We start from the raw sequence: 14,212 nt of genomic DNA on the forward strand, positions 1-14,212 counted from the left end.
TCCCACGATGTGAATAATACGCTATAACAGCAGTGCTAATGTAGTGTTATGCATCCGTTGCCTGTTGGTATAAGGCTTTAATAGCACTTTAGCGATATCGTGGCATCGTAACGATGTATCGTTACAGGTTATTACAAATGTGTTCGTCTGGTACTGAACAATCCCCGTAAGCAGGTACATGCCACGTATAATATATATAACGACACTATTGCTGTGGCCCTGAAGCTAAGGTAGATTGATGTGTTGTTAAAACATTACACCCCATAAGATCATTTCCATATTTTTGCCAATACTCGGTAGTGTTCATGTCATCGTCATGCTTGCTTGAACATTTTAAAGGTGTGTAGTTTTTGAATCGTTATCGCTTCTCTCTTTCTCTCTGTTTCTGTTCCTCTGCTAGAACAAGGAACGCCTGAACAGTCTCTATACAAGCAAATATCTGGGGGAAACATTAATCGAAGTCCGCGACACAGCAATTCAAATTATCTGGGATTTGAGAAGCTCGAGAAATGGAAGTACGGTGATTTCTCTCATTAGTCTGCAAACTGACTTTACAGTTGTCCTCCCTTTACTGTATACTGTTAACTTTTTACCTCGTTTATGGGTTGCTTTTTATCGTTACCGAGCGGACTTGTTCCAAGGCTATTAAGAATTTATGATCTATCTATCTCTCAACACCCAACTTTGAGGAGAAGTCGAGAAACGTACACTTCCTCACTTAATTTTCAGATGAATGAACTTTCACTCGGAGAAAACTACCTGTAAAATGATGAACGAATAAACTTATTGGAAAATAAAACCGAAAAAATTTTTACATTTCTAAGCCACATGAATAATTTTCAAGCAAGATTATAATTGAAAGACAATCAGTTGGCGCTTTCGAGCTCGAACGCGAAAAAAAGACGAAATACAGATACGTAAATCATATTAGGAGGCATTTTTCGCTAGATTCAGTCCCTGAAAATTTTAAGTAAAACTCCAAAAAAATAATTGGATCGATATATCATTTCCCAATTCAAATAAAATACGGGGAACGATCATGCTTATTTTTATTTATTCCCCATTTCACGCTCAACTTTGCGTTGGCGAATCGGGAGTTGAAAGAAAAAAAATAAGGTCCGTAGGAAAGTAAAGACGAGGGTTGGAATTATCTCTTCAAAATTCATCTTTTTTTTGCTTTCTCTTTCAACACGTTATCAAAATTTCTTTAAAAAAGTCCTCGAGTAAAAGAATCGTTTCACATCAGTATCGTGCAAATTTGACTATAAATTTATTCGAAACATTTAATTCTGCTTTTTATGTCAAACGAATTTCAATGCGAAATATTAAACTTCTGAGTGCAGAGTTCCGTTTAACTTTACCGTACGATTTTTTGCAACAAAGTTACACAGAGTGGAAGAAGGCTCATCGCCTTTCCTTTCACCATCTTTTAAATCAAAAACTAACAACGAGTCTGAAACGACTCTAGAAAATTTTTCGCTGGGGTGCTCAAAACTTGAGTAATTCAATCGTTATAGACTATGTAGAATAAAACCCTGCAAGCTAGGAGTTTCAAGAAGAAAATAAGATGAAACATCGTTTTCTTTCGAGCCCTCGAATATTTGCACTTTCTTCGTATTACATTTCCACCCTTCTCCTAAGAAATATTAGGCTCAACTACCGCCGGATAAAAAAGTGTTGAATAGAGAAACAATTTAAAGTTGCGATGGTTGGAAGATGAATTTATCTTCTACAAAGTCTTGTAGGTTCATTGATTCTCAAAAGTTCCACCAGTAGTCAACTTTTATTTGCGAATTCTGAATTTAAGCAATCGAGAATATCTTGAAGAGACTTAACGAGAAAAGTCCTCAAAAAATATTTTTTCCACGCTTTAATATATCAGTGATTCGGAGATCATCTTATATTGTACTACTCTTATGATGCCGGTTGAATATCGCCATCTAATTTAATCAAATTAAAACTGATTCAATTTGCGGATTCGTAACGATAAATTGTTTTTTTTTTTTTTTCTTTTTTCACCATTGGTTTCTAACCTGGGATAACAATCATGTCAGAGTTAACTTCATATTCGAAATGAACCTTTGTAAAAACTTCAGACGATTTTTCGCACTGTTAGGCTTTCTATATTCAACCCACCATCTTGAATTTTACATTTTGATCTCCGGTTTAGAATAAAAGTTTGATGGATATCGTTAGAAGAAAAACCGTGTACATGAAGAAATACAATATTCTTGTAAAAACTAAGGATATATTTGTAACATGCAATTGAATTTCGTCTGACCTCGGTTGCGAAATAATTTGAGTCTCTATTCCACTTTCTTTACTTTTCTATGGAATTTCCGGTGTTTGCAGACTGTTTTTGAGATGAGATACTGAAAATCCTCGAAATACCCCGCGTCTCCTGCTTGTTCTCGTAGCTGCAACCTACTCGAAACGATACACTGCGATAAATTTTCTCTGCCTTGCCTTTTTCCAGGCAGCACAATGGATGCCGAGGCAGCCCTTCTCGAGGGTTCCCCGACGCTGTCCGTCATCTCGTCGCCGAACTTGACGGAATCTAAATATCCGGATGGTGGGCCGCCCTTTTCGCCGGATGAACGAGAGAGCCTCACTTCCACGAGAGGGTACACAAAAGTCCAGGATGAGAATCTGACCCCTGCACTGAGCCCGAGGCACTCGACACCCCCGAATAAGCCAAAGCTCCGAATACGGTTGCCTTATCTGATGATCTGCGTCAGCATAATCGAGGTAAGATGAAGAGCCTTGGAGAGTAGCATAGGAAATCCCCTGAAAGAATTTCTTGTGCAAAAATTTTGCGCCAAGTATATTAGAGTGGAAACTACCATCTTTTCGATGTGAAAATAGATTGCATAAAAAAAAAAAGTTAAAACATTGTACGTTTTCAATATTTTCTCATCAAAGTTATAACTCGAAAAGTATATCAACCACGAATGTTGTTAATATCATCGTTCACCAAACTTATGGCTTGCATTGTGTAACACAAAAATTTTCAACTCGTATAGTGATAAACCAACGAACAGGAAGTGTAGGAATAACTTCGTTAAGTGTGAAACTTTCTGGTTCCCTAACAGTGAAATGACTCTAAACTTAAACTGACCACAGCATTTTTCCAATGTCAAACCGAAACTATGATTTTATGATCTTGTGGTGATTTTGGTGCTCCAACTCCTCCTGAGATACTCGTATGTGTGGTCAACCTAGGTTTAGGAAAAACTGGACTGACCACGACAATTTTATGGCGAAAGAATTTGGGTATCGCAATGAAACAAATACCGAAATTTGGGGCTAATTTGGTTCTATTTTTGTACTCTAACAGCAATTTTGGTGCTCGAACTTCCGTGGTCTTTTCAACGTAAAATAAACACACTTCGTACCGGTTGAAGCAATAGAAAAAAATGTTGCTGCCGATGCAAGCTTTGTACAATATGTTCGAACAAGAAAATTTAATCAACTCTAAATGAAAAAATCCACCCCTTAGATAGATAAACGACTTTTAGGGTAATGTTTGTCAGCAAAGGGGTAGAACACTCTTAAAAAGAGATCAATGAAAATGTTCACATTATCCTGGCACAAAGCTTGAAAATTTTTACCGTTAGGGTTGGGGGTAGTTTTTTGGGGAAAAGAGTTCCCTAATCTTCTGAAGAATAAATTAGTATGGATTCTCGGATTTCTGTACTTTTAAGATACTTGTGTATCAATTATTAACTGAAAACCTGCGAGGGATGTCCTTGGTCACAAGTGAAGAATCCCTAGGTTTCGAGCAATCCGATTCAAATGATTTTGTGCCATTTCGGTAATTTTTGTGCCCTTACAAAATACCGAATCAATAATTTCTATTCTTAATCCCTCGGAGCTAAGACTCGAGAGAAATGGTTTAGCTAAATAAATCTTTATACTCGATCCAATGTCCGGAAGCTCTGCCAAAGTTGTTTCGCTTTCCTTCACGTTTCGATCCTTGAAGATTTTCAAACTTTTCGTCGTCAATCATGTATTTTACAATTCCGAACAATTTCAAATCTTGGGTGCTTACGAGACTTCTTATAAGTTTCGGAATATGATTCAACTTGGTTTGGCAACCTTTATTTCGATCATTCCATGCTTCAATTGTATCAGAATGACCTTGAAATAATAACCAACATGCTATTGAGATGGCGTGCTGTGTCTCTTCGATAACATTTGGGTGACCGGAAATTGGCTTTTCGTACAATGCATTACCGCTTGGTACAAAAAAATATGCTGCGATTTTGTTTGTTTTAATCTGTCAATTTTTCTTATCATACCTCCCGTCGCATCAATTGAGATCATCGTGTTTTCTTTTCGAACATTGGATGTCCATGAACAATGGATACGTGGAGTTAGCAGTTGGTACAAAGGTACAGAAAGATGGGATGGTAAGCACTTGTGTGAATGATATTTTTATGAATGTGTTGCATCGTTAAATTTAGAGCAATGATAGGATCTTTATGGTATAATTGAGAAACTGCGTATCGTTTTTTGACAACGTTCAATACCGATCGTTTGAATAAAATTGCTGGATCAGGGTTCTCGATGCTTATCAACACACCTGCTTCTTCCGCTCGATGCGCCATGGCTGATTTACAAGGTACATAACGTTTCTGCAATCGTTTGGTGGATGGAACATCCTAAATTCCTATCGTTTCCCACAATCCCTGGTACCATCGTAAAAATTGGAGCAAACTTTGACAAGTTTCTCGTCGTCCAGTACCAAAGTCTCACAAATAATCCAAAAGCTGCATTTACGAGTCACGAGTTATTTCCAGGGACTTGAAATTTAAAGCGCAATTTAGTTTTTTCTGAAACGACAGTGTCTTTGTCAAAGTTCTTTGCCGTAATCCCGGTTTTGATGTCATCTTATAAATTTTTATTTTTTTTTATTTTAACAAGTGCCAAATTTCGTGAGACAATGTTTCAACATTTCAACTGCTTATGACAATTCGCATTTTTTACTCCTTAGTAACTTACATATTTTTAAATGAAACTCACTTCGCTCCACTCCAAAATGTGCGTTCGTTCATTGCAGTACGATGGATGAAACCGGACATATTAATTTGCGAGTCAAATGGTACGCTCACTTTTCGAAAAAATCGATTATTCTATAATTTAAAGATAAAAATCATTAGTTTCTTTCATGTCAAAGAGCATACGAAACAAAAGATTTCTTGCCTGGAAATTTTTTTCTCATATTTTTATTCTAACCGCCAAATGGATAATGATTTTTTGAAGAGAATTTTTGTTTTTCGTGTATCTAATGTAACTTCAGTGGATGATGCAGTCAGTCTTTTCTGGACACGTTAAATTGTAATTATTTCAACTATTATTTTATTACTTTTACATCAGGATTTTTTTAACTGCAAGTAATCTTAAACTAAATTTGAAGATCAGTGATCTTGATAATATATAATCGACAATACGTGCGTAATATGTGAATCGTTGTCACGTACAGAAATCTGATAGATCAAATTGAATATTCCAGTTCCAAATCAGTCTTATTCTACCGTCCGATTACAAATCCCCAAAAAATTTCTGCAAATTTATTTCGGCGACCGCGTATTTCGAGATCACAAGAATTATCGAAGCGCTAACTCCTTTGTATTCAATCGTTGGAAAGCAAGGGGTACTTTATTCATCAGCCAAACCATGCCTTCCGAGTTTCAGCATCGAGGGGTTGAAATTGGAAATCAAAGAATCGAGGATTTGAAAGCACAAACATTGCCGAGGAATTTAAGATATCAAATTATCTTAAATCGATCGTTCAAAGATTAGGGGTGACTTCACTTGTGAGCCAAAACACCCCCGTCAGGTTTTCGCTGTGAGGGAGTGCGGGTGAAACATTTATGATCAAGTATCCTCAAAATACAGAGATCTGTGAATTCGTACTGATTTATTCAGTATTTAGTTTTCGGAAAATGGGGAACTTTTATTACAAACAAACCACCCCTAACGGCATCAAATTTCAAGGTTTGTAACAGGACGATGTGAATGTATTCAGTACTAAGTTATTGGGATTTGATTTGTTAATACGAAAAAAATATTCGGACGCGGTGGATTCCCACGGTGTGGATCGAATCTTAAAATCTATTTTCCCGATTGACTTGAAATTTGAACAGGTCCTTGATTATAACATTTTTTTTATGGAATGACCGAATGATTTTTAGAACGGATTATTCTTTTTTTTGATAACCAACGGATAAAGTTGAACTTTTTTTTATCGGGTCACGAATTCTCCAATTTGAATTTTTTTAACAAGGTATTAGGTCTTTCCATAGAAAATCTTATAATCAAGGACCTGTTCAAAGTTTACGTCAATCGGACGAATAGATTTTGAGATTCTATCAACAATATGGGAACACATCGGAGCTGAATATCTTTTTTTAAATTAACAATAAATCCGTAGTCGATTGATATTGTTTGATAAAAGAAAACTGAACGTCTATGAAACCTGATCTGACTGTGAGTAAAAAATCTGACTTAGCCTTCTAATAACCGCCTTAAAAAAATGTTGAAAGTCGACGTGTTTTTTGGACTAAATCCGAACGTCATTTTTTTTATTTATGTACCTCATTACCATGTTACTATAGCTATATCGATTTACCTCCTTATTTTTGCCTCCATGTAATTGATTTCGTAAGGGTCGAGTGACTTTCTATGTATCTTCATTCACATGCATTTTTCAAGCGAAAGTGGTCTGAAGACTAAGAAAAAAGTGGGTTAATTTTATACGGAGATGAAAATTCTTGAGCAAACTGACCATTTCATTCAACGAGGTTAGAATACAACAAATTATACATCTCAATTTATCGATTGCAATAAAGTCGATCTTAAATTCAAGCCCTTCAAACGCTTATTCTACATAAAATCTCCGAATGTCACGCCTGATCGTGAAAAGTGAGAATTGTGGGTAATATTATGACCGCACATTAGCTTTGCGGTAAAGAGACTGTACCTACGTGGCACAAGACTCTTCTGATTTTCACTTCACGAGATTTTCGTTGTTAAGTAAGGTTTCTACTGTGTTGAGCCAAAAAAAAAGTTTTTGTTTTTTCTGTATGAAAATTTCATACTTGGACCCCAAGCAAAATTAGTGGCCGACAAAAGGGATACTGTGCGCATCAAAAAATCTGCGGCCATAGATACCACTGCATAAAAAAGGCAAGATTGGCCTGGAGACTGGAGCGAGGACGGCGAAAAAAGAACTTTTTGACGAAGAGGAAGGCGTACTCTATAGTCCCGGCATAGCAGATTAGTTATAAGTGTAAAACTTTTCATTTTATTCGCACATAAACTTCAGATTAACTTTAAACACGTTTTTCTCGAAACCGCGTTTTCTCAGTTTGCAGAAGTGCTCCTACATGCTCAAGATGAGCAATCGTCATGAAATTTGGTAAGTACGTGTACAACAAGCGTCTTCATTAGTCGAACTAGAATTTTCCAAAAATATTCAAACGTTTTTATTTTGTTAACAAAAAATTGCAAAAATTTCCGATCACTATTTTATTAATTTTTAATTTTTCTTCTAGATTCTAGTTCATCTTGTACATAATATTGCACAAAGTAAAAATATGTTTGATTTATTGGCTTCAGGTCATTTATCCAGGATTTGGAACTTTCGCAGGGGAAGAATATCATTACAAAATGTCACGTTCAATAAAAACGACTTAATAAATATATCAGGCATCAACATTCTGTATTTAATATTTTTCACGTGAAAAATTTGTGAAAAATCGAACATTTTTTGGCCCAACAAAGTAGAAACCTCCATTGAGTTATCGAATAACTCAACGTTGTTCCTCAGGTCAAATAAATTTTTTGGCGGAGGTGAAACTGAGCAGTACGAGCGTACGTGACTCAGCTGGTCCCCAAATATCAGATATTTTGTGTAAAATGAACCGAAAATTGACAAAACATTGAATTGAATTAAATTAAACTAAAATAAATGAAAATCGTAATTAAAAAAGTAAATTAAATTAAATTTCATTAAATTTCGAATGTGATACTAAGAATCTGTCAAAACTATAATAATCATTAATATTTCAGTTCATTAAATCATTGTCGAATATCGTTATATATTATTGCGCGATTATTTTATTCTAGTACCATTCTTTGTCATCTGTTTACATATTTTGTTAAATATTGTCAATTCATACAAACGTTAATGGTATGATATCAATTAATCAGAACGTTAAATATCATTAAGTCGTCTGATAAAATAGTTTTTTTACATGATATTTCCCATAATTTATGATAAAATTCATGTTTTGCTGTGGAAAAATATTGAAAATTAATAATAAAATCAATGCTTGTGATATTGTTGAAGTCATTTTGTCGCAAGTTCACCTGAAGTATTAACAATAATTTTTGGTCATGGGTTTTATTTGTTACGAGTTTAGGTCTTTGTTACGGTTAATACCAAACTTGGGCGAAAGGATAAACATCTTTTCTCTTTTTCCACGTTTTGCATAATGATCTATGAAAAAATGTATGTGGCCATGAATATTATTGTACATGACTATTCATGACAAACTGCCGCCATCTTCCCACAGATGTTACTACACCCCGAAATAGGCATCGTATGTCAAGGTACACTACGGCCACGTTACAACAGCATCCCATAACCTGTGAGAGGGAAAAGGTAGTCACAACAATAATAATCGTGGGGCCAAGAGTCGTGCAGAAGACATTCGACGATAACAATTAAGACTAGGCGGTAAAAAAGTACGGAGTGGATAAGCCAGGGCTCCACTTAACGGCAGGTTTAACCGTCATTTGCAAGTTAGATTCACCGCCAACCATGAATAACAAGTGAACAACGCCGCGAAAGTACTAAGCGCAAAACGACTACGCCGTCTTTTGTCTCTGGGTATCCCGCGTACTTTGTTGGTTTGTTTCTTCCACTGTTTGTTTTTCTACCCTCGCCTGCCATCGTCGCGTTGGCATGCTTTTGTCTTTTTTGGAAAAAAGTCCACGTATTCTGTAAACAGAAAACTGGGGAAACGAAATTCGTCATGATTAGAGCTGCACGGAAGCTACGATAGAATGTCTCGTAGTTTTTTGATTCTAAATCACCTGTGCATGATCGAATTGGCCACATTTCATATTCATTTTTGCTGCAGGAACATTTCACATGTTTAAAAAATGTACACGAATAATAAGAACAATAAAAAATCAACTTTTTTTTATACCTATGCACGAGGTGTTCATTCACAGGCTCGAATCTATAATTTTGGCGACCCCAGGCTGTGAAAAATTTACCGCCATACGTGACTAAGAATCTTGATCACCGTATAGCCTAGTCGAATTAGAATTTGACCTGGAAAAAATTGTAACGATTTTCATTCGTAAATCATTGGGGGGGGGGGGGGGGGGGTACTAGCCGTCTAAATTTCGTTTTTCGGGATTCGCACCCCATTACTTCAGCTGCCATCTTGAATTTACTGAATAACTCGTTCATTTTCAATTTCACACGAAAAATGATAAATTAAATTTTCTACAATTTTGATCCTCATCAATTTTTCTCTAGGGTCGATATTTTTCGATTAAGGTCCAAAATGAGGAGGTGAAATATCACGTTTATTTTCTATTTTACATGAAAAATGGTCATTATCGAAGTGGTTTGGAATATAAAAATTCATTTGGAAAAAAAAAATTCACCCTTCCTTTATGGGTCTTCATCGAAAAATGTCGATGGGTGAACAGATTCTTCTTCGAAATCTCTGTTCGGGTTTTAAAATCGTCGAATGAAAAAACGCCACTTCTAACTATGCTTTAAAATTCTATTGTAATTTTTTATTCTTTATGGACTCGCAGTATACTTTATTCAGCTAATTCTTATCCCATACGAATCTAGAAACGTGCTGCGCTAATTTTAACCGTGACTTCAGAAGAAGCATCACCATTTTTGACGGAGTACACACCAGTAGACGTTTGAGGAAGTAGATGAATTTTGAAAATTCACATTTCGACAGCCAATGATGAAATTTTATTTGGGTTTATTTTATTCAAAAGTATGTAGATCTGGCTTCATGAATTTTTTTTTTTTGCTATCTAAACTGTCCTAATTCAAATATAATTGGAGAAGCATTTGATATAGATACTTCATGCGTTATCGTTTGTTTTAATTTCTAACTGATTATTATTCCGACTCAACTCCGGCGATATTACTGACTTGAAAGAAACAGAAAAGAAAATTTAAAAAACGCATACAAAAAGTGCATCCTCCCCCATCTCAAAAATGTACTTCTTAAAAATGAAATTAGATTTAAGAAATGCCCGAAAGTACAATACAAATGCTTGTCTGGAATTTATTCCATATTAGCAACATCAACAATTCATATGATAATCAATTGGTATTAATTTTCTTACTGTAACGAAACAGATCACAAAGTGGTTTGCATTTTTTGTATATACGCTTCACAATGATGGATCTTAAGAGACTTGGTGGGTGAAAATCTTATATGGTAGCCGAAGGTTACATCGAAGATTCCATCCACCAAAGAGCAGAACGCTTCGCTCGGACAGTAAACCAACGTTTTATTCCTGTGTTACATATGAGATTTTATTCCCGACTTAGCTCGGGCCAAATTATTGATGCAGAAGTTTTTTCCTTTTATGTATAAGTGTGATCTATAAGTCTGAAAATTATAATATTATTGAAATGTTATAATAACACAGAGAGGTGTAGTTCAAAATGGAAAAGAAAGAGAGAAAAGCAGGAAAACTGAAAAATTAATTTGCGGTAAATATGAATTCACATTTTTCCCTACAGATGAAGGAAAAAAGCAGAGAGGAAATAATATTCCAATTTTGTTCCACTTTTCGGGTCAAAAAAGTCAACATTATGATTAAGCTAATGAAATATAGAAATTATTTTTAGCTCTAATTCTATTTAATTTTATTTGGAACTGGGATAATTTTTCAGCTTTTTGAACCACGCGCAGAATCCAGATGATTCGAATAATCACTATAACTCAACTATAAAGTACAAAATAAAATTCTATTAACTATCTTCTGCAGCATTTCTTCTCTATCTTAGACAAAATAAACGGAAAAATTTTGAGTTTTAACAAGATTCGATTTAGGATTTATTTTTATTGTAGGTAAATTCAAGAAAAATCAGTTATATCTAATCTTCTATTTTCATACGAATAAAATATTATCTGCAGAAATTTATAAATAATTTTTAAGAAGAAACTACCCTTTCGATACAAGTTGCACAAGTACAAATCTCATTAGCCAACTGCATACGTCATATAATATTTAAAAAAAAAAAATTACCTTCGCTCCAGATGTAATGCGGGGAAGCCGCAGGTTAACTAAATACAAATCGGCGATGCGAGGAATTGGAGACGAAAGAATTTCGATACGGTCTGCGGTGATGAAAGAAGCTTTGAGAAAGTTCTCGGGGGAGTTTGGAACAGTGATATTCTCATAATGCGAGATGATCTGTGCGCGATATTATAATGTAATTTGGAGTCGTTCGGAAAGACCGCAGCGCAGGCGGAAAGCTCAGCGAGTTAGCGAAGCAGTTGGCAGTCCTGGAGTCGGACAGTCAAGGGCATAAACTTAAAACTAGGGGACTAAATGCGCTCCTAATTCCCAAATGCACAAACTAGTTGTTCCGCTCGGTGGCTGGCGGGGTTATCTGCTGCCAACCGATGTTTACCAGAACTGGGATACGCTAAAAATAGATACGTTTACCTTATCTTCCATGCAACTACCCCGCGGGCATCCAACCTAATAACACCGAAGCAAACTCAGGAGCCAAGGCAATCCAGAAATCGCGAAACCACTCCAAGATATCTTTCGTTCCAGACGTCCCTCTGGATCCGTATATTTTTCAATCTTTGGCGGCTCAATTCCTACGGGATGGTTGCCCTATCGGTTATAGATTTTCAGAGTGCTATCCTCCTCGCTGTTTAGTTTTATTTACATTTTCTTCTATTTCTTTTATACAGATTCAGGAAGTCTCAGCGATTTTCGATTTCAAAATCAAATGACATTTATTACGTCCTCGCTGAATTAGGAATGGACGAGACGTACAGTCAGTTCAGAAAATTTGCAGACACAAAAACGTGATGAAACAAACGTTCGGATAGTTTCGTTGGAGCTATTTAATGTTACATATGATTAACGAGTCTTCGTAATGCCGCGAAAAAAATTTAAAACGTCGATTTTTAAATCTGACCACGACTCATTTTGTTCACAACTTCATGGAAATAACAATTATTCTGTTAGTTTTCACTTAAAAAATCATGCGGTTTGTCCGAATCCGATGAACACTCGATTATTTCTTATGCGAATGAATTTTCCATAGATCCTCTGAATTATATTTATGGGCATTTATTGCTAGATCATAAGTTTACGTCACCTATAAATTATAACGATTGTACGTATCAGATTCCTTTCATCAAACGACAAGCTCAAAAAAAATCTATCTTATGATTTATAGTAGTGTATTCATTTATAGACAAAAACAAGCTATTGACCATAAAAATCGGACAAACATTTTTCTAACACTGATAAAAATATAGTATTTATAGTTAATAGTGAGTGATTAAAAACATTTTTCTTATAATTAGACCACAGGGACTTTTGTAAATTATATTCTACTTGCTAAAATTCATAATTAGTTACACTTGATCAGTCATGATTTCGTTCCGACACATTTTTGAGCTGAATGTACATCTTATATATCCTTAACTGGCCTTTGCTGTTTAAATTCTTTTCAATTGAGGTAAAATTTCATGTATCAGCACAATTTCATGAAAAAGTATATTCCTTATTAACTAAAAATTGATTTGCTTGAACAAAGTTCCTTGCATTATGCTTTTCTCATTTTTTTTTTTTTTTTTTTATATTTCCACAGCTTTCCTGGGAGCTCGAAGAACAAAAGTTAGCATCCAATTTGCAATCTAATGATTCACCATGCAACTATGCCACTTATACGCAATCGACGTTATCTAGACGTCTGTAAAAATAGAAATCTGTTTCTTGAGATAGATTTGCAACGTCTTCCTCGCTCGATCATGACATTGAATTAATAAAATCAGGGAAATATTACTGTAGGTGTAAAGTACCGTAAGTAATAACCACGATAAATATTTTCGCGTTCTGCTGAAACTCCACTGGAAAATCAATTTCGATTTAAAAACACCAGCTGATATAGATGTTACACATAATATATTTTACCTTATTCGGGTTTATTAGGCTTGAGTCTAGATTCAATTGCCACGGCGCCTCAAGCTCTTCATAAGAGAAGTGTTTCAAAAAAATACATATCTACAGATGAACGATAAACGATCGCCCGAAGTCCTTACTGAAGTCCTTGAAAAATTACCAAAATCTAATAATTCTGCTGGAAAATGGTATTTTTTTTCTTTCTGAACAATCATAATCCAGTTAAATTGAAACAAGTGACAACATGTCTAAACATGAAGTCATGCATGGCACGGATTGTCTTTGACGGTCTAAGAAATAAGCGATGTTTTTAGAAAATAAATGTTCCTACACGAGGAAACTATACTACACACGTCTTGGTTCTTTCATACAATCATGGTTTAACGTTTATGACATGCGCAAAAGAAGCTCCGATATGTGATCAGAAGATTTTTGATCTTTTTGAGACATCGGCGATGTTAAATTTTTCAATGCTCAAGAATATCTGTAATTCATGTGAACATTCAAGAACCTGGTTCTAAACAAATTCACAGTTTTCCTTAATCTGTATAGACCATCCGAAGACTCCAGTGCAAGAAGTAATGTGAAAAAAGAATTCGTCAATATCAAACGTTTCATAAACTAAAATTTGAAAGCACATTAGAAACCACGGATCTCGATACGAATATGTTTCACCGGAAGGTAAGTAACTGGAGTTACATATCAGGTACCTACTGCGTGTTAGACGTAACTTCGGACGCCAATCTACCAGTGAAACATCATTCGAATCGGTTCCCTTCAGCCGAAACTCTCAGCCTGTGATGTGATTTACACAAGAGGAGATATCAGCTCGAGTCAAAAGCATGTCTACTTCAAAATGCTAGCGGGATTTCGAACGCGATTCTGAGCTGTTTGAGTTTCGTATTTGTTGGTTTGAGCATTGATAGTTAAATACCACACACCGATATACCATCAATGGGTAAAATTTTTATTCCCAATAACTGGATGGTAGCCGCAG

General features: G+C 35.4%; 1 protein-coding gene across 2 annotated transcripts in view; it reads left to right on the forward strand.

Annotated features, from left to right (window-relative positions):
- Window positions 1-14,212, forward strand: part of LOC124410382 (protein rhomboid-like) — a 92,536-nt gene that overhangs the window by 61,813 nt on the left and 16,511 nt on the right. For both annotated transcript variants that reach the window (XM_046888691.1, XM_046888690.1), the window contains exon 2: window positions 2,477-2,748. In XM_046888691.1, coding sequence (XP_046744647.1) covers window positions 2,485-2,748 — 264 coding nt within the window. In that variant the 5' untranslated portion in view covers window positions 2,477-2,484. The remainder of the gene's footprint in view (window positions 1-2,476; window positions 2,749-14,212) is intronic.

This window comes from Diprion similis, chromosome 9, assembly GCF_021155765.1.
Source record: "Diprion similis isolate iyDipSimi1 chromosome 9, iyDipSimi1.1, whole genome shotgun sequence".
NCBI classification, from domain to species: domain Eukaryota; kingdom Metazoa; phylum Arthropoda; class Insecta; order Hymenoptera; family Diprionidae; genus Diprion; species Diprion similis.